At 34.7% G+C, this 27,513-nt stretch overlaps 1 protein-coding gene across 3 annotated transcripts in view; it reads left to right on the forward strand.

The window, feature by feature from the left end:
* Nucleotides 1–13,774: 13,774 nt before the first annotated feature.
* The window catches only part of GRID2 (glutamate ionotropic receptor delta type subunit 2), a 1,267,610-nt gene continuing 1,253,871 nt past the window's right edge, over nucleotides 13,775–27,513 (forward strand). For 2 of the 3 annotated variants that reach the window (XM_032459811.1, XM_032459829.1), the window contains exon 1: nucleotides 13,776–14,262. In XM_032459811.1, the coding sequence (XP_032315702.1) occupies nucleotides 14,175–14,262 (88 nt within the window). In that variant the 5' untranslated portion in view covers nucleotides 13,776–14,174. Of the gene's footprint in view, nucleotides 14,263–27,513 lie in introns of all 3 variants that reach the window. The other variant, XM_032459821.1, reaches the window with a different exon arrangement.

Below are 27,513 nucleotides of genomic sequence, written 5' to 3' on the forward strand. Positions count from 1 at the left end.
TTATGGGATTTACAATATATAATGACCTGTGTTATCCACTGTAGTATCCTACAGAGTAGATTCACTGCCCTAGAAATCATCTGGGTGCTCCTATTCATCCCTCCATCCCACCTACCCGCTGGCAATCACTATTATTTTTACTGCCTCCATAATTTTCCCCCTTTCAGAATGCCATATAGTTGGGATCATACAGTATGTAGTCTTTTCAGATTGGCTTGTTTCAGTTAGTAATATTCATTTAAGTCTCCTTTATGTCTTTCATGGCTTGATATTTCATTTATTTTTAGCACTGAATAACATTCCAATGTCTGTATGCACCACAGTTTATTTATTTGTCACCTACTGAAGGACACCTTGGTTGCTTCTAAGTTTTGACACTTATGAGTAAATCTTCTTTAAATGTCTATGTGCAGGTTTCTGTGTAGACAAAAGTTACAACTCATGCAAGGAATGAGATTGCTGGAGCCTTTGGTAACAATGTGTTTAGCTTTTTTTTTTAAGAAACCACCAAACTGTCTTCCAAAGTGGCTGTGCTATTTTGCATTCCCACCAACAATGAATGAGTCTTCTTCTTGCTCCAACATAATCACCAGCATTTGGCATTGTCAATGTCTCAGATTTTTACCATTCTAATAGGTGTGTTGTGGTATCTTATTGTTTTAATTTCATTTCCCTGATGACATACGATGAGGGACATCTTTTCACATGCTTATTTGCCAACTGTGTGTTGTCTTTGTTGAGGTGTCTGTTAAGGTCTTTGGTCCATTTTTTAAATTGTGTGGTTTGCTTTTTATTATTGGGTTGTAAGTGTATATTGTTTTTAGATAAAAATCCATTATAAAATGTAACTTTTGCAAATAGTTTCTCCTACTCTGTAACTTATCTTATAATATCTTGAAGTTTTGTTTCATAGAGCATAAGCCTTTAATTTTAATAAAGTCTAACTCATCTGTGATTTCTTCTATGGACCTTGCCTTAGGTCCTGCATCTAAAAAGGCATCACCATAAAGAAGGTCATCTAGACTTTTCTCCAATGTTATCTTCGAAGAGTTTTATAGTTTCACGTTTTATATTTAGGTCCATGAACCATGTTGATTTAATTTTTTTTGCATGCAGACATCCAGTTGTTTCAGAAATGTTTATTGAAGAGACTGTCTTTGCTCCATTTTATTGCCTTTGCTCCTTTGTCAAAAACTAATTGGCTATACTTATGGAGGTCTATTTCTGGGCTCTTTATTCCATTACATTATTAGATTTGTCTATTCTTTCACCAATACCACATGGTTTTGATTTATTGTAAACTTAAGTATTACAGTTGAGTAATTTCAGTACTCCACATTTGTTCTTCTCTTTCAATGTTATTTTGGCCATTCTGGTATATTTAGTTTCCATATAAAATTTAGAATTACTTTGTCAATATTTTCAAAATAACTTACTGGGGTTTTGATTGGGATTGCATTGAATCTGTAGATCAAGTTGAGAAGAACTGACATCTTGATGGTATTGAGTCTTCCTATCCATGAATGTGGATTTCTCTCCATATTAGTTCTCTTTGATCTCTTCCGAGTTTTGTAGTTGTCTTCATAAAGATCTTGTACATTTTTAAAAATTTATAACTAATGCATCATTTTTTGAAGTTCTGATATAAATGTTATTGTGTTTGATTTTCAAATTCTACTTGTTTATTGCTAGTATAAGAAAGTGATTGACTTTTGTATATTAACCTTTAACTTGCAAACTTGCTGTAAAATTGCTTATTAATTCCAGGTTGTTTTCTCATGATTCCTTTGGGTTTCCTACATAGACAATCATGTTACCTGAAAACAAAGTTTTATTTATTTCTTCCCAATCTATATTTTTATTTCCTTTTCTTGTATTATTGAATTAGCTAGAACTTCCAGTATGATTTCAAAAAGGAGTGGTAAGAGGGGATATCCTTGTTTTGTTCCTTATCTTAGCAGCTTTTAGTTTCTGACCATTAAGCAGGATGTCAACTCTAGGGTTTTTATAGATATTCTCTATAAAGTTGAGGAAATTCCCCATTATACCTAATTTGCTAAGAGTTCTTATCATTAATAGGATTAGATTTCATCATATTTTGTACATTTAAAAATTGAATTATTAGTCTTTAATTAGAAGAGATATTTGTATATTCAGGACACAAGGTTTTTATTTTTTTTAATCACATTGTTTTGGTAAATACTTTCTCCCAGACGTGATTTGTCTTTTAATTTTTCTTTTAATATTAACAGCATCTTTAAAGGAGTACAAATTTTAATTTTACTGCAGTATTTTTGTTTGTTTGTTTCAAAGTTTGTGCACTTTGTGTCCAAAGAAATCTTTGCTTAACCCAAGCTCACAAATATTTTCCCCAAAGATTTCTTCTAGAAATTTTGTATATTTAGATTTATATTTAGTTGCATAAACTCTTTTGCAAAAAATATTTTTACATGATGCAAGATAAAAGTTGAGTTCATTTTTTTGAATATGGATATCCAAATTTTCCAGCATTATTTATTGAAAAATTATATTTTCTCCAATGAGTTATCTTAGTACCTTTTCAAATCAATTGAAAATTTATGCATAGGTTCAATCCTAGATTCTAATATGTTTCATTGACTTCTGTATCTATACTTATTTCAGTAACACATCATCCTTGTGACTGCAGCTTCATAGAAAGTCTTGTAATTTTGCCAAGTGAGCGTTTTCAAACTTATTCTTGTTTTCCAAAGTTTTCTGTTGTTGTTTTGTTTCTTGCATAAACTTTAGTATCAGCTTTACTATTGTTTGGAATAACAGTATTTTATAAATCAACTTGGAATGAACTGAGATCTTAAGAATACTGAATTCTTTGATCCATAAACACAATATATATATTGCTATATATTTGCATCATCTTTAATTTCTGTCATCAAAGTTTTGTACTTTTCATAGTAAAAGTCTTGCACATATTTTGTTAGATTTATACATAATTCATGTTTTTAATGTTGTTGTAAATTATATATTTGATTCTGAAATTGCTGTTTTATAAAATTACAATCAATTTTTGTATATTGACTTTATATCCTACATCCTTACTGATAGCTTTAATAGCCATTTTGTAGATGTTTGGTGGTTTTGTACAGGGATAATCATGTTTTCCATGAATAAATAAGTTTTATATCTTCCTTTGCAACCAATATGTATTTTTTCTTGCCTTATTGCACAATTTAAGTCCTCTAAAACACTGTTGAGTATAAATGAGAAGAGTAGATATGCTTGCGCCTTTGCAATGTTTGAGGGAAAGCATTAAGTCTTTAACCACTAAGTGTGATGTTAGATGTAGGATTTTTCACAGATGACTTTGATAAGGGTGAAGAAGGTCTACTCTATTCATGCTTGGTTAAAGTTTTTCTTAAAAAGTGGATGTTGATTTATTTCAAATTATAATATATAATGCTATTATCATGTGATATCTTTTTTTTGTCTACCGATATGATGCATTTCATTGGTTGATATTGACTGATGAACCACTTCACATTCTTTGGATAAACTCTACTTGGTTATGATGAATAATCTTTTTGTGTATATTCTTGGGTTTGCTTTGCTACTATTTTGGTAAATATTTTTGTGTGTACTTTCATAGGGGATATTGATCTGTAGTTCTTTTCTTCCTTGTATTGTTTTTGCTTGTTTGGATATTGGGGTAATGCTGACCTCATAAAATGAATGGGTAAATGTTCTTTACTATTCTGTGTCCTTGTGAAGAGTTCACCTTATTTCCTAAATCTTTGGTACAATTCATCATCTGCTCCTGGGAGTTTTCTTTGTGAGAAAGTTGGATTATGAATTTAACTTCTGTAACAGATATGAGCTATGCACGTTACCTAATTCTTGAATGAGCTTTGGGAGTTTGTTTCTCTTAAGAAATTTGTTCATTGCTTGTATTTTCAAATAAAATTTATTGATATAAGGTTTAAAAGATAATATTCCCTCTGTTTTCTTTTAAATGCTTATTGGATTTTAATAGTTCCCCTCTTAGATTTTTAAAATTTGTAATGAAACATTTATATTTTCTTCTTTATCAGCATGGCTAGATGACTATCATTTTTTTTTAATCTTCTTCAAATAATCAGCTTTTAGTTTCATTGGTTTTCTCTTTTATTTTTTCCTGTTTTTTATTGATTTTTTTCATGGTATTTATTATTCCCTTACTTCTTCTTCCCACAAATTTTGATATTTTGTGTCTTCACTTTTATTCAATTCAAATATTTTTAAAATTATCTGTGTATTCCTTTTTGATTTGTGGGTTGTTGAGAAATATTTTGTTTAATTTCCAAATATATTTCATTTTCCAAATGTCATTCTTCATTGATTTGTAACATAATTTGCATGATTTTAATACTTTTAAATACATTGAAGTTTCCTTTATGGCCCAGAAAAATGTTCTATCTTAGTATATCTTCCCTGGGCACCTGAAAAGAATGTATATTTTGCAGTTATTGAGTGGAATATTATATAAATGCCAGTTAAGTTAATTGGTTGATAGTGATGTTCTATATCACTGATTTCTGTCTACTGCTTCTATTGATTATGGACGGGCTGTGCTGATTTCTACAACTAAAATTGTGGATTTCTGTGCTTTTGTTTTATTAATACTTAATGTATTTTGAAGTACTGTTGTGTCAGATTCATACACATTTGAGTTTGCTGTGTCTTCTCAAAGACTCAATACTTATTATCATGTAATGTTATTTATGACTGATTTATACTTCTTATTCTGAAGTCTACATTTTCTGCTATTAATATAATCACTTCAGATTTCTTTTTATTAATGTTTCCAGGACATAGCCTTTTAAATCCTTTTATTTTAATCCTTTTATCTGTAGTGATATATTGAAAGTGGGTTTCTTATAAAAAGCATAGAGTTAAGTTTTGATTTTTCAATCCATTTTGACAATTTCAACTGCTCTATTTTATCATTTACCTGTAAGTTATTCATTATCTCCATTTCTGGCTTAGTAGCTGTGGCTATTTTAAAATTGCTTTATTGATTGCTTTTTATTTTACAATATGAGATTTAACTTATCACAACATATCTTGAAAAAATATTGCACACTATAATTTAATTTTCTTCTTCCTACCTTTTGTGCTATTTTATACAATTTGCATCCACATTGGTTATAAATCTCATAACACCTTGCAGTTATTTTTACTTTAAAAAGTAAATTGTCTTATAAGGAATTACAGGAGGGAAAAGAATGTATCTTTTACATTTCATCTCTATTTTACTACTCTGGTTCTTTTTCTTTCTATAAATCCCAATTTCTATCTGTATCATCTTTGTTCTTATGATTTCTAAAAGTTATTGTAATGGAGGTCTTGAAATTATTAGCTTTGTTTGTCTGAAAAGTCTTTATTTTATCTTCATTTCTGAAAGATATTTTTGCTGGGTTTAGTGTTCTAACTTATGAATTCATTTTCTTTCAGTACTTTACAGATGTCACTCCATTGCCTTCTGGCTTGCATAGTTTTTATGGGAAGTACGCTGTAATTCTTATCTCTGTCCCTCAGTATGCAATGTTTTCCTTTTTTTTTTTTTTCCTGGTTGCTTTCAAGATTGACTCTTTACTTTTCTGTTTTTGCAGTTTAACTCTGATGTGTTTGTGTTTTTACTTCTTTAATATCTTGCTTGGAATTCTCTGAGATTCTTCGATCTTTGGTTTATCGTACTTCATTATATTTGGAAATCTGTCATAATCTTTTCTAGTATTTCTTCTTCTCCTTTCTTTTTATTTTCCTCTATAGATCAAAGCACACACATTAGACCATTTGATAGTGTCCTGAAGCTCCAACATGGTCTGATCTGCTTTTTTAATTCATTTTTCTTTTTATATATTATTTTGGATAATTTATATTTACCTATTTTTAAGTTTACAAATTTCTTCCTCAGATGTGTCAAAAGCATCATAGTAATTTTTTATCTTTGATAACATGTTTTGGAAGGGTGAGTGGATTTTATTTGACTTTTTTTTAATAGTTTCCATCTTTCTTTTGAAATTTCTCATGTTTCATGTATGTTCTTTACCTTTGCCTTTACCACTATATCCTTTAATATATTAAAGGGTAGCTACTATAAAGGCTCTGACTGATAGTTCCAACATCTTGGTAATATCTCAATCTGCTTCCGTTGATTGCTTTATCTCTGAAAAATAGCCTTTTTTCTTACTATTTTATTTGTCATATAATTTTAGAATGAATATTGAACATTGTCAATTGAAGAACACCAGAGCCTGAGATTAAGAGTATTTATAGCTGGAAATGAATACTACTCTTCTTCTGTTACAATGGTGGTAAATGATTCAATTGAGTTTGGGTTTTATTGTTGATAGTGTTAACAAGTTCCTTCAAGTTCCTTCAGTGGTGGGCTGCCTGAACCATGTACTTAGGGTGAGTCTCTTGATGCTATAGGGTTTTTTCAGTTTTTCTGCTTCATCTTCAGCTTTCAGAATCTATTGTATGACTGTGCCAAATAGTGGTTCTCTCTTCACATTTTTTTTCTCTACCAGTGATGGTCTTCTATTGCTTGTTCCTCAGTGCTAGGCTCATGGTGGGGGCAGGGAGTGAGTTTTTCGTTCTTCTGGTGAAAGCTCAATTGTAGACAACATCTGTGTCCTTGAGGGTCAGGAAGGGGGCGTTGGTATTATTCTTGTTTTGCTAATCTCAATGATTGAAGTATTCAGACTTGCATCCGTGGAGGTTCTTAAACAAGAGAGAGGATTTTGCTCCTCCTTGCTCCTAGCAATAACACATCTCTGCTTTATAAAGGCACAAGATTATGACTCAAAAAGGTTTTGTTGTCTATCCCCCAGTGGCAGAAAATTTTGATTCTCTCACTCTCCCAGAACCAGTGATCTTTTCTTGGTTTCGAATGTCAGAAAGCAGAGCTTACTAACCCTTCCACAGAAGCTGATGAGTTTTGCTTATACACAAACATTGGATCTTTGCCTGGTCCCTGGTTGCAAGACAGTTTGCTGTCCCTCAGCAGCTCAAAGCATTTTTCTTCCTAGTGAGAAGACCCCACGGAAGAGGGCCATATTTTGAAGTTGTTCCTCAAAATATGTGTGTAGCAGTTATGGGGTATTTCTGGTGTCTTGTCCTGCTCTCATTCTCTCCCATGAGCCTCTCCGTATATCCATAGAAAAGAGCTAATGAATGAGTGCCAACCTCCCTCGTGTCTGATGCTCTTATTCAAAATTTTTATGCTACCACAAATTCACCCTTTAGGAATTTATTTTAAAATTTGCTGATTTCTTATTAACTGCTGCTCAAATTTTTCCTCTGTGCTCTGCCAAAGTGAAGCAGTTTTGTGTCCTGTCTCACGTTAGAGGTGCTTTCCACTCTTTGGAACTTAGTATACTTTGTTGTCTCACCACTGCTCTATGATGGGTTCAAGGAAAATTATATTTTCATAGATCATTCAATACTTTCTTATCGTTAGGATCAGAGCAGTGCTCTTCTTTGGCTTTGTATATCCTAAGCAGAAATGGAAATCTATAAAACATTGTTAAAAGAAAGCATGTTTATTGTTGAGTGATATATTTTCCTTCATCATATAAGTTCAAAATAGACAGACGAAATTCCTGGTACAGCACAAAACAGAATCTCTCCTCAGATATGATATACCAGCCTACCAATCTGCAATCTGGCTAATATAACCATCCACATACAGAGGAGGAAAAAAGAAAACAAAAATATTTATATTTGGAAAATAGGAAATGGATTGCAGCAGTATAGCAAAGAATGTTCATTCTGTGCATAAAAAGGAGAATTGACAGTTACGTAAGTCTGAAATAGTCTGGGTTAAATACAGGTTAATAATTTGTTACCTAGAAACCTCTCCATGTTTTTAATATAACGTGCACTATAGATCTCTACGAAGAAAAATCTATTTATCGTTTTGCAATCTTAAGTGGCCACTAAATCTCCCCCCACTTTTTTTTTTCGAGAACAAAGTATTCCATACAGCACAATGTAGGAAATACTGGATCAGATATTTCTAACTGCATATGCATTAAAAATGTTAATATTGTTTCATTTTCACAATTTTGCTGTTGTGTTTAATTCTTTATGGTTTAACTCTATCTTTACAAGAAATTTTAAAATGTTTTAAAGCAGCAGTGTAAAAAAGGTATGAAACCAAGTGTTGACAACATGACTAATTTTATATTAGCAAACTTTAGATAAATTCTATCATATCTAATATAAAATTTAGTTTTATACCCCTGAATTTTCTTTAGTCATATAAAATATACTGCAAATAAGTCAAGTTAAATTTGAGCAGAGATTAATATTTGGGCTTCTGTTGCTGAGATAATTTTTCATCATCATCTTCCAAAGAACCCTTTCAAAACACCTTCCCTCTTTTCCACACAAACAGATAACCTCTTTCCATACTGTAAACAAAGGACTGATAAATAGGTGAAATACTCTTGTGAATAGACCACTTTGATACCTCTGTAATCTGTTTACTTTGCAAGGAGTCAAGATGTTCTTGCTTTCTGTTGCATGAGTTAAATTCCACAATATTTTCAAATATTCATTTAATCCTTTCATTCACTTATTAGTAGATTCATTCATTCAGAATTAAATATTTAGATTCACCACCAATTAGCAGGACCAACAAGGAATAAGGATTTTATTGTGAATCTATACTGATTATGTACTCTATGCACCAAAAAGCAAAATTAAATGTTTACAGATTTTTATCACTACTTTGAAAACTCCTCTAAAGCCAATATGTGCGTGTATAAATGACTGAATATTGACCAAGCTTTTGTTTCTTTATTTAAATTTTTGACCCTGATAACTGCTGTAAAATACAATATATTTTAAACTGCAGCACATTGAACAAACACACATTGTGCCAGAGATACTTCTGTGCCTGGAGAAATATGTTTCAACAGAAACAGTTATTTTCAGAATTAAAATGGTTAATCATGGGAAGATAATAAAATCTGATTTTTAAGGGTCAAATAATAATTGATATTTATTAGAGTTGACATTATGCATTTCTTTTTGTTTTTGATTCATTTGTTAGATTTTTGCTTCAAATGATATGCCACACCAGAAAGATCAACCATATAATTGATAGACAATTTCTACATCCCATGGCCAAGTGAAATTCCTTAACTCAAGATATATAAAATATTTTTTCTTTAGTAAAAGGAAATTGCTGAATTAGCCTCATTTTTGAAATTTTAATATTTACACCAAAAATTTGAATGACATAATAATACATCACAGTGTTCTAATTATCACTTAACATAGGATTAAGTGACATATTATTAAAGATTGTTCTATTGGTAATTAACTCCTCAGTAACTAATAAAATCAAAGATGTGAATAAAGCAGATATTATAAGAGCATGATAATACTTATTCCTATGTGAAAGCTTTAGAAGAAACAACACTTTAGAAAATTGAGTTACCTAAAAAAAATCACTTAAAATATAAAATTTACTTAAATACAGTAATTAATAGTACTAAATATAGTAAGTAATGAATGGAGACATTTCAAAAAGTAAGCCGACTAAATCTACATCAAGCATGGCTGCCATCTTGTGGGGACAAGATATAATGTAGTGAGGGGGCCAACCTCAACAAAGTGCCCCTGTTGCATTGCAAGTCATCATTTGACTTCCATCCACCAATTGTTTGATGTTTAATATTGCTATCCCACTTAAATTCCACATCAATATACAGGCAGAGGAGATAAGAGGTCTAAACTAAAAGAGGTCCACTGATATATACAATTGAATTCTTGCTACTAAAAGTTCAATATCATGGCTAATATAAGAACAATGGAAAAACTTTGAAATTCAAAGTTTTGACCTGAATTAACTTTAGTAGTAGATGAGTTTGGTGAAGTGTTCACATTAAAAAATTATCAATCAATCTATTTGCAGAATTTGGTTGGAATTTATATCTCATTGAGTTAGGAGAAAATATGACATTGTCCTGACAGGGCAGCCTTACAGATTTACGAAAAACTTCCAAAGGGAGGAAGGAAGAGATTTAGAGCTTAAAGTGAAGGGAAGGAAGGAAAGAAGGAAGAAAAGAAGGAAGGAAAGGGATATTACGCATTCTCAAGGATAAGATTTGTACTAGGGCCATCGGAGGTAAAACAGTTCGGCAGAATAGAAAGTGGTGAGTCAGTGCAAGGTTAACCTGGAAAAAAAAAAAAAAAAGACATAGTATACCCAATGTGAGTAAGTTGTATAGGAATATGTGATATAATGACTTTCTTGAAGCACATTTAGAAGTCAAAAAATGTGTTTTCTAAGTTCAAATATTTCATCAATTACCAGTACAACTTCTGAGGCCTAATTTCCCATTCTTTTCTAGAAAACCTGGCATTAAATAAAAAAGGCCATAAATTCACATTGAGTTCTGAACTTCTCTGATCTACTGAGTATACAAGATATATTTTCAGCCTTTGAAACAAAACAAAAATTCCTTTTACACTTCTCAATTATGATTCTACCGTTATTATTTGTTATTGCCTGCATATAGGTTGTCAGTTATCTCCCTCTTATAGTTTTCCTTCCATATTCATGTTAAAGTTGTAATATACTTAGAATCATTTGTGTACCTAACTGTATTTATAATACTGATGATAGAATTATAGCAAATTAGAAAAAATGATCAAAATGCATTATATTCCATTTTCCTCTGATACTCTTTTTAAGCTAACTTTTCTCCTAATTTTGAAATATGCTGTCTTATAAATTTATAGATAATTATACTAAAACAAAGTAACTCCAGTCTTTGAATATTATTCCCAAAATCTTTCCATTAAAAAAATTCTACTTTGCATCTTACAGCTATTAAGATTATCTACCATTTCTTCAAATTATTGATATTCACATCACAACTAATGGCTGAATGAATTGATAGGCTTCACTTAGAAAAAATAAATTAATAAATCATAGTTTACTTATTCAAAAAAATTAATCACTGGCTATAAAATTTTAGTGAATGAAAGCTGTTTTTTCCCCCCAAATATGCTATAATGTCACAAAGTTTTGAATTTTAGTATAGCAAGCCATTTCTATAGGATAATGTATGAATTAACTCTAAGTAGCCTTAATTAGATTAACAGAGCCTTCATTAAAAGCCTATATAAAGTATAGCCAGTGAACTTGCTATTTTTCCCTCTGGAACTTAACATCTAACCTACACATTAAAAAGTGAATTAAATATTATATCATAATACGCAATTTTCTGAAATAGAAAATATAGTTAACACAAAAAATAAAAATGTGCTTAAATTCATATTCCATACAAAAACCATTAATTAGAACACATTGGGTATAGAAATTATTTGAATGGAGGATTTTAAAATAATGAAAATGTTTTGTTCATAATACACTAGAACAAATTTCCAAGAGGAAATATAGTGTGCATTGTCTATATTTATCTCTCTCCAGCAATGATATTTATTAAGCCAGGACTGGACAGCTAATGTTCTGAAGTTCTTCCTAGTTCTCTGATTTGGGGATATTAGTGTGTTCTTTCCATGTTAATGGTTATTTCACAATTTTTTTCTTGATTGAGCATATAGTGATTCATCAGTTTTTAAAATGCCCTTGTGAATAATAGAAACAAGCTATGGGGAGATACATCCATTTTTTCAAAGACTTCATCGTCTATAACAACCAAATATGATCCATGAAATCGAAACAGAACCCTTTAAAAAGTAAAATGATATCCACAACAGCATCAATACAACCAATGTTAAGTCAACATATACTAAGGGAAAAAAATAAAGGAATGATGAAAATTGAGAGGAATTAATCAGTGACGGCTTCTTGAAAGCATTGATTTATGCCAGATTCAGAAGGAAGTCATGAAATTCAAGGCAACCAAGGGGCTCCATGTAAAATGATGCAGTGAATAAAATGTGAATAAGTTATGGTCTTCACTCTCAAGGCATCCGTCGATGATCTAATTTAGAAGTAGTCCTATATAACTCTAATACAAAGGCAGAATGTGCTATTTGAACACAGAAGAAGGATGGATTTATTCCATATGATTCCATATGAAAGTACTGAATGAAATTTCACAGACAAGATTTGAATTAAGCCTTGAAGTAGCAGAGGAGAGTGGGGAGGATGAATAGATGCCTTCCAAAAAATTAACCTAAGTAAAATATGGTAGCACAACCTTATCTAGAATGATCAGGATGAATGAAAGAAGTCATTTCACAGAAGTGATATGCAATTATGTTTGGAAAAATAATAGTCTAATTCACCCAACTAGAGAGAAGGGCTCAAGTGAGAGTGTAAGAAGAAAAGATATTTGCCAAATTTGGAGGTAACAGAGGAATCTGAAAGGTTGAGGAGCTTGACATCCATACATGCCAAGTAGCAACATTCTGAAAGGATTCCAATTATAATTGAAATAATATTAGGACCGTTCATACCTGGCCTCCACTAGTCACTTGGTTGTGTTAACAAATCTCCAGTCTGAAATGAGACCACACTGGGTGTAAGTTAGCCATTAGAAGAAAGGAAGTCACAATCATCAGGATTTTATTTTAAGGAGCATACTTGCAGAAAATCCTTTCATTCTGTTACTGGGAGGCTGTCATTCAGCACTTAATCAGCTCTTTCCATGGGGGACCAACCAACTTCCTCATTCTGCCTTATATACACAGGTCTGTAGTCAAGCTACTCAGTGTAATATTTTGATCAAATATTTCACTGAAGCATGCATTTCTGTTTTACTTATTATATTTTTTTATTTCAAGATCTTCTTTATCCTGATTGCCTAAAAAATACACTGGAGACAGAAAAAAAAATATCACCGCATAAAAGGTAATTAGAACACCCTCTCCTTTTTATAACTTTATAATTGAAATCTCATTAAAAGCTTTCTAGGTCTCGTTTCCCTTGGTGACCAGGTGTCCCTAATTTGTTTTTAACCAATGTGACTAATTCCAGGCAAAGACTAGAAAAAGTCTAATACCTGTTGGAGGATAGCAATAGCAAGGTTAAATAAGTGGGGTGGCTTTTTTAGGTTGCCTTAATCTCGTTAAAAAAAAAAAAAGGCTTCAACGTCTTTTCTCTTAGAGTCCTGCCTTTTTCTCAGTCCCGGTTGAAGATTCCAAGGGAAATGAGAACACTATTTTGTTTCTCCCTTGTATTGCAGATAGGGGGAGGAGGTGGTTATTAGAGAGAAGCTCTTCCTCTCTTGGTTTCCCCCTCTCTCCGCCTGACAGCACCGCTCTCTCGCGGGCTCGCTCATTCTCCTAGGTGATCCATTTCTAGGCAACGTGGGTCTAGTGCTGAAGCTGCCAGGCTCGCTCCTTGCTCGCTTCCTGCATCCCGCCAGGCGAACCGCTCCAAAAGCATCCTGCAGCCCGCGGCTGCTTCCCTTCGCCAGCCGGCCCCGCTGCTCGCGCCCGGCGCAACTCCCCCGCCACCGCGCCCGAGCGAACCAGCTCCCCGGGCCCGCCTGGCCGAACTCCGCTCCCGCCTCGCGCAGAAAGGGAATTTTCTCTGCATTACTATCTGCATTACCTTGAAGTTCACTTTTACTACCCCTCTTGGAGACGGCTTTTTACCTCTCCCTGCTGGAATCTGGCTGCTCCATTTGGAATCTCCTAATCTTTCCTTTCTACTTAGATTTTATTTTGGCAGCGAAGACAAGTGATTCTCTGCGGGCCGTTAGGGCGGGGGGGAGGGGGGCTTTTTCGGTTGGGGGAGGGGGAGGGAACATCCGGCGTGAGGGGGGTGGTCTGTTGGAAGTTGCGGCAGAGCTGGGACCGGAGACCCGTGGACCCGGCGCAACGATGGGGATGGCCTGAGCTCCAGCCTCTCCCCCTGCCCGAGACCAGCGAGGCTGGATACATTTTTTAAAAAGCCAAACTGCAAACAACTCTGGCGATGCCAAATTTCCCCTCCAAGTGACACGGCTTTGCGAAGGAGGTTTCCTCAGCCTAGGCTCTTTCTTTTATTCGCTCTGCCTTCCTCAGAGACGATTAAAAGCTTTGCTCTGGTAATAGGAATTGGGGGAAAAAAAGAAAAGAAAAAGCTGTGTTAAACTACCGTGACCTCAAACTCTTCGGACTTTTTTTTTTTTTAATATTGAAAGAAAATTCATCCTACAACAGAATCAGCATAGGAGGAGATGGAAGTTTTCCCCTTGCTCTTGGTTTTGTCCGTCTGGTGGTCTCGAACCTGGCACTCGGCGAATGCGGATTCGATCATTCACATCGGTAAGAAGGGGCTGCTACTGCCCGAGGGTACTTTTACCGTTTCGGTTTGCAAATGTTTTCCCTTTGCTTCCCCCTCTCCGCCCTCCGTGTGGCTTGCTGGCGGTGGCTTGTTGGCGGTGGCTTCGGTTCATTGCCCCTTCCCGCTACCCTTCCCTCACACTCGTGCAGTTTTCTGGAAGGATGTGGAAGCTCGAACCTTGACTTGTGCTGTTGTTTCGCGGTGAATCGTGGAGTGTGGGCTGGATGCGTGGGGGTCTCGAATTTACCTCAGCGTGCGTGTATGTCGGGGAGTGTGGGGGGATTCTAAGTGCATAAGGAAAGGAAGTTTAATCGACTCTACCTTCCATATTCTTTCCCGGATGTACACTGGCTCCATTTGAAAAAATACATGTATCTTTGGGGGAACTGAAGAGGTGTCACCTGTGAGGCTAAAAGAACTGGGGTGGCGGGGGGTGGGGGAGAGCTCCCTTCCGATCGAACAGGTGGTTTTGCAACGTGAGCGGGCTGCGTTCGCCGCAGCGCCGTGCGATGGTGACGGGGAGCTGGATGCGCCCCCAGCCTCCTTCTCTTCCTGTCCTCTCGGCTTTGCAGTACTCGCGCAGAGTCGCCGCGACGGTGGCGGAAGGGGCTGGCGGCGGTGTAGCCGAGGACTGGGAGCCGCGCACCTCGCGGCCTCGCACGCGCTCCCCGGGCCTGGCGCCGCGGCGAGACTCGCCCCTGGGCGCTTGGGAAACGCGGGCGCAAATGCGCGCGAGCCGTCCTCGCGGGCTGCCTCGCAGACGCCTGCCTCGCCTCTCCTCGCCGACAACTCTTGAGTTGCAGTGCAGGGCCGAGAGCAAAGGGGCTCGGGCTTTGAGCGGCCTGACTCCGGGAAGGACGCCGAGCGGCTTGGAGATGCTCTTGGCCCCACCTATTGGCAACCAGACGGGCCGGGACTGGCCGCGGCGGGGGCGGTGGGGGCGGGGGCGGGGGCCTGCGCGTCATTATCATGCACAGCGCTCGCGGCTTCAGGCTCCAACTCTTCTCACTTGCTAATCCGTGAGAGCTGAAGGGAGACCGGCTCTTGCAGCCTTTTCTGCGTTAATGCGACGATTTCCTTTTCGGAAATTGGCGTCCGCCGGCCAGCGAGGTTCATTTACTGGGCTGAAGAGAGGCTCCTCTTGGGGAATTTTTCTGGGCACAGGACTTTTATCTGTCGACACGGCTTGATGTTCTGCAAATTGAGGCGACAGATGGGTCGCAGCATCTCCCCTTTCTATCCCCGTGCTCCTCCCCCGCGCAAGACTCTCTCTCTCTCTCTCTCTCTCTCTCTCTCTCTCTCTCTGTCTCTCTCTCTCTTTTCCTGGGGAACCTGCTTCAGGTGGAGGTTGTGCCTACCCAAGCGAGGGGCTTCTGTCTAGTGTAGGTGCCCACAGCAGCCCCCTTAGCTCCAGGGGGCTCCCTCTTTGGTCTCAGAGGCTGTCTTTGTAAACATGTCTGCCATTCTCTATCATTTATATCAATAGAACCTGATATATTTGTGTGTAAGTGGTAATGAGGTCAGGATTCAGAAAACCTTACATTTATGCATTAAGTAAATTAAGCACTAGGTAACTTGACTGCTAGATCACGTTTTGCCTGGGGGCTAACAGTGCCTGTGGGTTCAGAACTTTTCAGGGAGAAATTATGGTCTCATTGAGGGGTTCAGTAATGTTCTGGTAGAGTTCAGAAAGAAAGTGTCCTCTTAAAGAAATGATGTACATTTATCTCCAGTTGTAAATGACTGGAATGGAAATGCGAATATGTTATCGTCCTTTTACATTCACGTTATGATTAGGGGTTTCTGACTTATCCTCCTCGTCGCTCAGGAGGGAGGCTTGCGAATAAATGCTTCTTTTATTGCTTATTCTGTGGTCTGCACGATAAATACGTTATTTGCAAACACCTACAGCTCTTGCTGTCCCCTACCAGATGAATACTATTTTGCAATGCTGTCTGGGCATTTGTTTCAAAATAGAACACAACTGTTACATTTTTTCCTTTGCATTCTGTTGTCTGTCAGTGTGACATGGCTTACTTATTTATAATCAGAACAAAAATAAAGTTACTGTATACAAATTACAGATTTCTTTAGAAAGCTGGTTGTATGTATTAACTGTATATACTACTAAAAGAAATAGTTTCTTCGAAGCAGTTAGCACATTACACAAGAGCACTGGCTTCTTTTATAGATTAATATTGCCATGAAGCTAGCAAATTGAAGGTTGTTTTAAAAGCTTCATATCTTTTATAATATACTAAAAAATGTCACATCCTAGATTAAAAAAAAAAAAAAAGAATGGCCAAGTCTAATTTGAGTGCACTTCAGAGGTTAAAAGCCCCTTTAGCTTCCAACCCCATCCCAACCAAAATAAAACTTAAAAGCTGAATGGCCATGTTAAAATTTTAAAGTACCAGTTAACATTCATTAGATCAGTTTACTTACTTGGTTGAATAGGTAAAGAGAATTAATTATCTTTAGGAGGTGATTACCTTCATTCAAGTATTTAATGTGAGAAATATTCTTAAGGCAAATGTATTATTTCAGGACTAAAGGGATGAAAGTGGTGAAACTGGAGGGAAAGTGAGTATTCCAGCTCTATAAATATAAGGAGATATACAGAGATGAAAGGTTTTCACAGCCTCATGTGATGTGTTCAAGTAGAAAGTAGCTGTAATATGTAGTTCAGGTGAGTTGGAAAGATAAAAAGACACTAATAGGTCCTTTAGATAGTGAATCTTTTTGGTATTGAACCAAATTATATGTTTGAAAACTCTCTCCATCCTTTTCTTTGTCTTTGTTTTTATTTCATGCAGGTAGTTTAGTAAAGTCAATTACATATTTTAAACTAATATGTTTTTTGAATGCATTAGTTCACTACAGTGATGAGATACAATGGTTAAACTAATGATTGAAATGGAAATGTATTTCAGTCAAAAATGCACTAATACTGTAATCACTTTGAATTTCTGATAAATCATATTTTAAAGATATTTAATAATTATATATTCTTGTTTAATACACATACACACACAATACACACACCGTATTTAGAAATGAATCACCTCAGTTGTGATCTCCTTTGCTCCCCCTTCAAAGAAAGGTCTTTGACGTATAGAAACTATGCAGTTTTGAAGTATGCTTCTACTCTGAGCCTGTGCATTGATTGAGTAATTTCATCAGACCCGCATTACTTGATTGCTTAGAAGTTTCCTAATGATCTGCATGCTGTAGGAAGAACCAAAAAGTCGTGAATGGAATGGCAATGATACCGTGTTTTATGAGGCTATTCAAAAGTCGCTCTGATTTATGTAGCTAGAAAGCTCCAAAGTCTTTGAGATTAGCCACGCTGACTGCTATTTTCTTCATACATCAGTCGTCCCACACTTTTTACTCCCTAAACACAACACAACAGGAGTTTAGAGCACTGCTTTAATTAAGCAGGGATTAGGTGGCATTTCCAGTCAACTGCACAGTTTGTGTTTTGCTTCATATCTAATATGGAGGATCTCACGTTTTTAACAGTTTAATGTATGCTCATTTCTTTATCTGGTTCCTTTGCCCACAGAGCTGATTGAAGAGTTATCCTCAGTTATTTATCTCTACAAGGGAACACTCAAACAGTGTACTTATCCATATATTGCAGAAATCACTAGCATGTTTTTGTTGTTATCAGTCACGGTAAAATGTCTTATACCAACAGGGAATAGAAATGAAGCACTTACTCATGTTTTTTCATAAGCAAATGATACTTTGTCCTCTGACATCACAGTCATCAACTATGACATGTTTGAAAAGCCTAAGACAATTCACAGAATATTTTCATCATGAGAAGGTTCAAATTAAAGTACAAAATTGGTAGGTGAATAAAATGTGTCATCACATTATAAACAATAATAGACGGTAGATTTAAAGCATTCCTTTTCATTACTGATGAACTGAGGACTGTTTTATCAAATACAGAATGTAAAAGCATTTCCAGAAGATGTGCTGTATCTTCTATGAAATTGTTTCTTTTTTAACTTTTTACATGATTTACATTGGTTAATGATAGCCCTCAGGAGTCATCAGGGACCCTGTGCTGTTAAAGATATCTCAATGATTTAAGTTATCCTTTTATTATTTATAGTAATTGTTTGTTCCCTAACTTATGGATAATATTCAGTGTAAATTTCTAGAAATTATTTAGAAGTAGTTTCTGAATTTAAAATAAGGATATAGTTTACTATTGCATTTTTCTGTATTAATAATACAGTTATTTGAAGTGTAATTCAGATGTACATTAAATTAGACAATGTTATTAATCAACAGTATCAACTATGACATGACTAATAAGCCATTACACTAAGGACCTTTGCTTTCTATTCCAAGTGAATTGACATAAATATCTCCTATAAATTTTAGTTCAAATATGAATAAAGATCAAAGTAATTAACTTTCAACTTATCCAACAGTAGAAACCAGTTGAGGTTTTTAGGAGTAATGGAAGATGTATTATATTTAATTCTAATCTCTAAGGCTAAATTTATACTGTAATCTTATCTCAAAGGGATATTGTAATTTTAAAACTGAACTTTTAATCCAGAAAGTTGTTTTTTTCCTTCACTTGCATATATTACTTTAGTATTAAAAAGTGAAGTATTTGGCACTGCCATTAGATCTTCATGATATTTCAGAGAATAGCATATTGGCAAGTAAAGTATTTAATTTGACTACAAATATAATGTTTATTAGAAAATACATTTGTAGTCTATAAAGATAGCTTTGCCATTAGGTGTCACTGCATTCTGAGCTGTTTCTTTGTAGTCTAACTTGAAAATCACATGAAATATTTTTTTTAAATTCCCAGAAAAAAATGCCATTTAGTGAGGTCTGTGATTCTGTAAGATACAGGTGGTTTTTATTTTCAAACCAGAAGAGGAAATATTATCTCTGACTCTTATTTCTTGTAAGAATTTAATTTTAGAACATATCATCACTCTCTATTCTCTAGATAGATTAGATTGCTAGCTCTAGTGATGTAAATTTTTCACAAATTTAAAATCCAATAGAAATATACTCTTAAACTAATACTATCTGTGGAAAAATCTGAGACACCGGATAGAATGTAGGTATGCTTAATAGTGCTGTTGTAAATAGGCATTAGTGACTGCTTACCTGTGGAACATTTGGAGTCCTGAACTAATTGATTTTTCTAACATGAAACACACATACAGAGACCTATGAAAAAACCATACTAGGGCACAAATACAGATATATTTTAAAAAATGTCACCACTGAGTTTTGTGAATAATAATATATGTTTTCAGATAATTTTGGCCTGGAAGATAATTAAGTGTTATGTATTATAGCAATCTTCCCTACACACATATTACTACCACCACCACTACCATCAGCAGCAGCAGCACCATCCAGTTTGTGTAGTAATATAAAACCACTGTCTATTATCATATAGTAATTTTCATTTTTATTTAATTTGTTTAAAAGGCAAAATCTTCCTTTTAGCATATCCTATTATAAGACTAACGGAGGATGAAACTTAGGTCAACTTTAACCTGATAAATTGGTTTTAATATTGGCAAAATAACATAATTAAAGAATGGAATACTAGGTTAAATGAATGAATAGTTTATCATATTATGTTAGGCCTTGCCCTGTGCCAATATTCATTAATAAACTAGTTGGAATAATGTACTATTGAAAATTCAGAGTAAAAGTAAGTGATGAGATGGATGTCTAAAGGATAATGGGAAAAATAACTAAAGTCATTCTGGAATTGGTTATTAAGAGGACATCTGTGGATTTAGCTCATTTAAATTGGTGAATTCTAACATTTGGGTGTGGATACAGATTTCAGATGAATGTGAAAAACATACAGGGGATGTTAAGACATAGTAAAAAATGTTCTGGATTAGAATTTAGAGGGTTTGGGGCTAAGTACGCATTTGATCAATAACAGTATTGGAAATATTGGAAAGTTATTTATTTTCTTTAGTCCTCGTTTTTATCAACCCTAAAACAAGATTTAGACTAATGCTCATTTAAGCTCTACCCTTCTATGAACTAAAAAGAAGACAAATTTTTATATTTGAGGAATTTGGAGAAGAGATTCAGTATGTTTTGTATAGCTATTTTTAATACTTAGGTTTAGAGTGAATTTAAAAAAAACAAAATACAAAGGGAAATAAATGAACATTAAACCTTTATTTAATTAAACATTAAATTACACATATGAAGGATCCCTTAAAATGGAGATATTTTTGGTATGCACAAGAATTATGCATAATATACTTGTTCATCAGGTATCCTAGATAATTTCAATATCAGATTGATAGAACTGGATTTGTTTTTTGTTTTAGATTTTGTTTTTGTTTTGTCTAGCTTTAATACTAAGACGTTATATACAGCGCTACTGTATACCACAATGATGGTGTACATTTAAGGCTGAATGGAGGAATGAGTGGTCTTATGTTCTAACCAGCAGGAACTAGAAGAGCTGTTAGAATTTACCAATTTGAAGCACGCCAGGAATATTAGCATACGTTTGGCATCACTCAAAATGTAGTGTGTAAAAGAAATAGCCAGGGTTTTTTCGGTGTTCTTTATAGTTTTGGATTCCTGCTCCAGGTACTTCAGCTTTTAATACTACTGCTGTTCACCAAATGGTTATCAAAGTGAATCTGAGGCTGGGTTGAACCACTGAAAGTTTCCTTGAGTGAATAGAGGGGAGCCCAGAGGTTAACACAAGAAACTAAGTACAAAAAGTCATCCCTGTGTGCGTTAGGAATTTATAAATTGCTCTGTAGTCAAGTTCCTTATTAACAGATATTTTTACTCATGGAAAAGATCAAATTATTAATTATATTAAAACCACAATTCTTAAACTTTTTTTTCATCCCCAAATAATTCAAAGTAATGTATTTAAAATGAATAATCTTATATCATTGCTCTGAGTACCTGATTTTTCCCAAGTAATCTTAAAAAGGTGTTTGCTTCATTGTCAAAATCATTGTAATTCTAGAAGCTATATTCCTGAAACTACAGAGTAATATAGGCATTACTGCAACTATACAGTATGTGTGCTCACTGGGAGAATGTTCTATCATTCAATACATTATTCTGAACATACTCTTATGAACTTTTCTTTCCTGGAATTAAAATGTCAAAAAAGTAAGCTATGTTCTTGTATTTAAGTATTTACATTCTTGTTGAGGAGACAACGAGGTAAATGAGAAAATACATATTATGATGTCAAGTACTGATAACTGCTTTGAAGAAAAATGAAGGAAAGGTACCCTATTTTGAATAGGATGATCTGGTAACACTTCCCTGAGGAGATGATCATTGGAGCAAAGACCTGATTCAAGGAGAGGAAATTAGCCATGTGGATATCTGAAAACAAAAGATTACAGCCAGAGGGCATAGCAAAGGCAATGGCCATGAAATAAGATACCAAGGAATCTGCTTAATTAATTTAAGGAACATCTTAAAAGTCAGTGTGGAGCAAATGTGAAGTTCAGTGAGCAAAGCAGGAAGTAGAAAGAAATAAGGTCTGAGAGGCAACTAGGGAAGATGCTATGGAGACTTACAGGTCATAGGACGGTATTTAGACCTTGTAGGTATATCGGATGCCCACTGGAGGGTTGAGATCAAACACGTGATACGTAATACTTAGTATTTTAGAAAGATAATCGTCTCAGCTTGAATAGACTGGTTGGATTAGAAATATAAAGATTAGTTTGACAGTAGTGAATTGAACTATTCCAGTAATTGTTAGCTGAGCAAGATGAGTAGTTGTAAGATTGAGAATATCTTTTGAAGATAAAAGAAACAGAATTTCTAATGGATTGTTTTTCTGGGAGAAATCCAGAGGAAGTAAGGAGGCTTCCAAGGTTTTTTATCTGAGCAAGTGGGTGATTAAAATTGGGAACTTGGGGGCAATGAGCAAGTTTTAGATAAAAATAAAAATTTGCATTTATTAAATTTGATATTCCTATAAGACATCATTTGGGGATTTAGGTTGTTGGTTGATTATATGAATCAAATTCAGTGGAAGTTAGGAATTTGAGCTGTACGTATGTTTGGAATTCATCAATATAGATATGATTTTTAAAACAATGGGAGGGGATAGCACACTTAAGGAGTAACTGTACAAAGAGAAGAGGTCCAAGTCTATACCACGGGACATTCCAAAAGGTAGAGGTCGAGGAGAGAGGAGAGGATCCAGGAAAAGAGAAAGATGTGTGTGGCCTGTGAATTAGAAAGAAGTCCAGGAGTGTGTGTGTGTGTGTGTGTGTGTGTGTTTGTGTGTGTGTGTGCTGTTCTGGAAGCCAAGTATTTCAAGGAGGAAACCCCGTCAAATTTTATGGATGACAGTTGAGACTTGACTATTGGGTTTGGAAATGTTGAGGACCAAAATGACTGACAAAATTGCTTTCAGGGTACTGAAGTGACAAAGTACTGATTGGTAAGGATTGAAAACTTTAATGGGACTTAAGAAACTCTATGAGTTTGGCTTTAAGGGAGAACAAGGGTGTGATGGGGTTGGGAGTAAGAAGTAAAGTGAGGGGTTTGTTTTTAAAGGTGGGAGTTGGGATATATATTTGGTAATTTAAATATATTTAGTATTTGAGATAAAATTTGGTAATTTTTTAAAGGCACAATCATAAGACAATTTTCAATAAGAGGATTTAAAATATCCCTTTTTATTCAAATCTTTTTATTCATTTGGATAGCAAATGTTCAGATAACACTGTTTTTGTTTTGTGTTTTGGTGGTTGTTTTTTTTTGTTTTATAATCTCAGATCAAGTGATACTGGGCCAATGACAGTGGAATTAGCCAGAGAAGCTTATATGTTCTCTCTGAAACAGACTCTATTAGTTGTTTTGCAATTTTGCTTCATTTAGTTTCCCAGATTAGCACTTAGATTTAGATAAAACTTTCTTACCTGAAATTATGAGTAGATTATACCTTATGGATATTGATATAGCATTACAAATAGAATCAACATTTAGTCTTTCAATATGCTAATTTTAGGAACACATGGTATTCATATGTAAGTGGCATTAAAATAGCATAAAATCCTCTTTACAATAGACACATTTGAATTGAATATAGGTGTCCTCTAAGTAAATTCTATTATGCATCTAATTTACTTAAAAATTCATTTTGGAACAATTAAAAAAGAATATAGTTGTTTCACAAGGCAGTACATACTGCCACATAGAACTTAAATAGATAAAATAAATTCATATGATATTAATTTTCAGTATCCCATTTAAATATTTCCTTTTATGGAACTTTTACTTCTATTTGTGCTATACCATAGCTGACAGATCTTTAGTCATAGGTGAAAATGAAAAAAGAAAGTGTCCCAAATTTTCTAACCCCAATTCAGCCTTCTGAAAATGAAGAATACATGAACAGTGAGGGGATAGGAATCCTGTGGTTTGGGTGCATTGATGACTGATAAAGAAAGCAAGCTGTGTTATGAATGGAGCTGAGGAACATAATTAATGAAGTATGGCATCAAAAAATATTTAAAACTTGCTAGTTCATAACTTCCTGGGATGGTGAAATGTAATCTTATGAAGGAAATGCTTAGCAGATTTAAATCTAAGTTTAAGTTGGAATAGGCACCTAAAATTGGTCAGATGTTTAGTATACTTAATCGCAACATCATTAAAATGACAAGCCCCACCAGCAGCACATTTTAGATAGGCTTATTATCTTAAAAACCGAAGACCAGGTAGTACCTTTGGAGCTAATGTGGGACAAGAGAGTCAGTCCTATTGTTCTGTTGCATGTAGTTCATGGTTAATTAAAATCTGGAAGACTGAGCCTTCTGATAATTTCCACAATCTGACAACAGGTAAAATTGTGTTAGTGGTGTAGTGGCAATTACTATCTTGCTCTTCAGTATCTGGATTTCTTCTTGCTGCTTCTTTGAATGGTGATAACACAAAACTAGTGAATTTTATTTTTAGAAATACCAGCAACTCTCAAAGGAGGCATGGCCTTTGTGAAAACCATTATAAATTTCTTCTTAACAAGATTATTTTAAAAAATTGAACACTTCATTGGTGTGGGTGGTGGCTCATGTACAGATTTGAAAGGGATTATTCTTCTGATTCCTGGTGGTGTAGTCATGGTGGGTTTTGGACATTTTTTATAATTCATTATTTTCAAGCTGAGAAATCATGAGTTACATCCTCATATTCCAATTTCAGAAAACATACTTTTAAAAGGTTACACGAAAGCCATAACATGTGATTTTGTTTTTGATTCAGTGCTTATTGAACACCTATTATGTACTCATTTGAATACTGAAGTATTCTTATAAGACATTTTTCCCATCCTTTAAGAATGTTAAGGTGTATCTGCCTTCTGAGATAGTATTGTATATTAGAAAGCTGAAGGTAGAGCAATTCAGGACTCAAAGTAGGGTGACTGTGGTCTATTATCATACTAGAGAATGTGATACTACAATAAATACAACCTTTATGGTGCCCTTAAGGTGCCATAAAGCAAACATATATTTCAGAAGAAAATTATAAAAGGGGTAAGGAGATTACTACGTGCAGTGAGGTCTTCATGTATAATGGAAATCTCTTTACTCAGCTTGAGTGGTGGTTGCTAAACATTAAGCTTGTTTTCTTATAGGCTACAAAGACAATACATTCATGCAGTAGTCAGAGGTAAAGAATAGTCTCTACCGTTTGCCGCTTTCCTCTTTTTTTGTTTCCTCTGGATGTCACTAGTTTTGCTATTAGGTCAAGTAAAGGAGGAGGTGGGCTTTATGATCCAGTTATCCTGTTATTAATAAAACTAATGAGATCCTTTCTAAATTTAATGCCGCATATCAGATCATTCCACTAAGTGTGGTTTCTTGGGAAGGGGGAAATTAACTTACATTTACTTTTTTTCCTCTTAGTTTTGAAGTTATTAGTATACTACTGTTTCATAATACTAACCTGTTCTTTGTTCTAGATGTGAACAAAAAAATCAGTGAAAATGACAGTTTTATACTGTAGCAAACAAAAGAAGAAAATAGCCTCACAGAAAAAGTAAAATTAGTAAACTTTACAAATGGAATAAGTAGTGTTGGGAAAACACATTTATGCCAACTTTTAATTATGTAGGTGTAATTGAGAATAGGACAAACATTGAAAATTGAAAATAACAGTTCAAAAACTAACTGGCCAAAACTTCTATTCTTCTCCTCAAGAATTCTTATTGTGGTTGATAAGCAGTTAATAAATAACAAAACTGGTTGTTCTTGATTCTTTCTTTTTATTTTTCCTGTCTACCCTTCAGTGGCAATGCTAATGAGCAGTGAAATGGCCAAAAGCAAGGAAGAAGGAGCAAAGGATTTTAGATAATCCATAAACCGGAAAATCAGCCCCTGAATACTCATATGCACAGACTTGCCAAGACGAAATAGTTTTATTTTCTCAAAATATTGCCCAGATTCTGAAGATAGAACTTGCTCTTGGCTGCTGAGCTTGTAAGAGGAGTGATGCTTCCAGGCCACCGAAGAGGAATACTCTGAGTGACAGTCTGGGAGCAAAATGAAGAACGTTATTATTGGGAAAAGAGTGCCCTTTAGGGGCAATGCTGCTGACAGCCAGGACCCCCGTGATCAGCTCAGTTCCATGTGTCAAGTCTATGGTGATTCTTTTAAAGAAAATATATGGATTTCGGCTATACTTCGTAAACTGTGTAAAAAATGTGCTGGATTGACATTCCTATCAATATACATTGAGTACTGAGCATCTACATTGTATATTCCCAGTTGGTTTCTAGCTGATGCTGTATTACAGACCATAAGGAAGAATTTGAATATTGCATTTTTAAAAAGAAACTGTGAAGCACATGGCAATATGTATATATATATTTCACACACATATATATAGTGCTCATTAATATATATAAATATATATACAAACGAGATAAATATTTTCAGTGTGAATGAAAAAAGATGACCTCTATAAGTTATCCTGTTTTATAAACTGGCCCTCATGGAAAAGCAAAGTTTGTTTACTATTGTCATGAGAAAGCAGCAGGGATATGCTATGGCCAAAGCCATGAGTTATGGTCTGGCAAAAGAGGGAAATGGCAAGTAATTCTGTTTGGAAGAAACATTAAGGTAGAATGAGGGATATGGCAAGAGAGGAGGCTAGAAGTTAAGAAGATCTGATCCCTGTGAGGTCCAAAGGGAATTCTGTAAATAATGTAGGCTAAGAGATGCCCAGCTTTGTGTTAGAAGATTTTGAGAGTGACATTGCAATAGATGGAGACCAGTTAGAAGACCCTGGCAGTATTCCAGCTGTGTTCTGGTGGAGGACTGTGCTGAGTAACTGCAGAAGTGACTGAAGAGGAGAATCTCCTTACGGGGGAGAATGAGGAGCTTGAATCTATCAACTCAGTCATTCTTTAGAAGTGTGAATAAAAGAAGAAAGTCTAACATCATTCTTGAGTGACTCAGTGGAGGAGGCACATACTCTTCACCACCATAGGAAACTGAGAAGGAGGAGAGGAACTGAGTTTGGATTGAACTCTCAATTATTTTGGCATGATTGTGAAGTGTTCTATAACCCAGTCAGCAGCTTCCTAATACATACCTCCTTCCTGCCTCAAATGGAGGAAAAATGGGTCATTCTCCATAGTGATCAATCGTGCTTTGATTTTAAAAATGTAACTTTTCCTGGTCATTCTTTTTAAACTTTTCCCTTAGATCTAATGCTAATAGTGTCATTTCCTATTTAAAATGTGAATTGTTTATAGTATTTTTCAGCTACTTATATTCAGAAAATATTAGTTCTACAAGAGCCTTCTTTTTAGTTTCTGTGTCTACCAATTTATCAGTGCAGAATTACGAATTCTAAATAATATTACTGACTTTTTAAACTACTTCTCGTTTTTTAATACGAGCAAACAGATTTTTAATCACAGTCTGAGATCAGTATTAATGCTGTTAATTGATTTGATATCCATTTCCAGTCAAAACAATTTTAAAGTGGAATAATCTTTGACAAAATGTTAGGTTATCAAATGTGAAATAAAAATATGATATTTTAAATTTCTTGTGCATGATTGCTTTTCTAGTTTCATATTGCAAGTAGAATCCCCTAATGTAAATTAATAGAATTACATGGAAAGGTAAAATATTTTCATAGAATTGTGTATTTTTAGTTACATGTTTTCTGCAACATAATTAGCTGACAGCAAG

This window comes from Camelus ferus, chromosome 2 (genome assembly GCF_009834535.1).
Source record: "Camelus ferus isolate YT-003-E chromosome 2, BCGSAC_Cfer_1.0, whole genome shotgun sequence".
Classification (NCBI taxonomy): Eukaryota; Metazoa; Chordata; class Mammalia; order Artiodactyla; family Camelidae; genus Camelus; species Camelus ferus.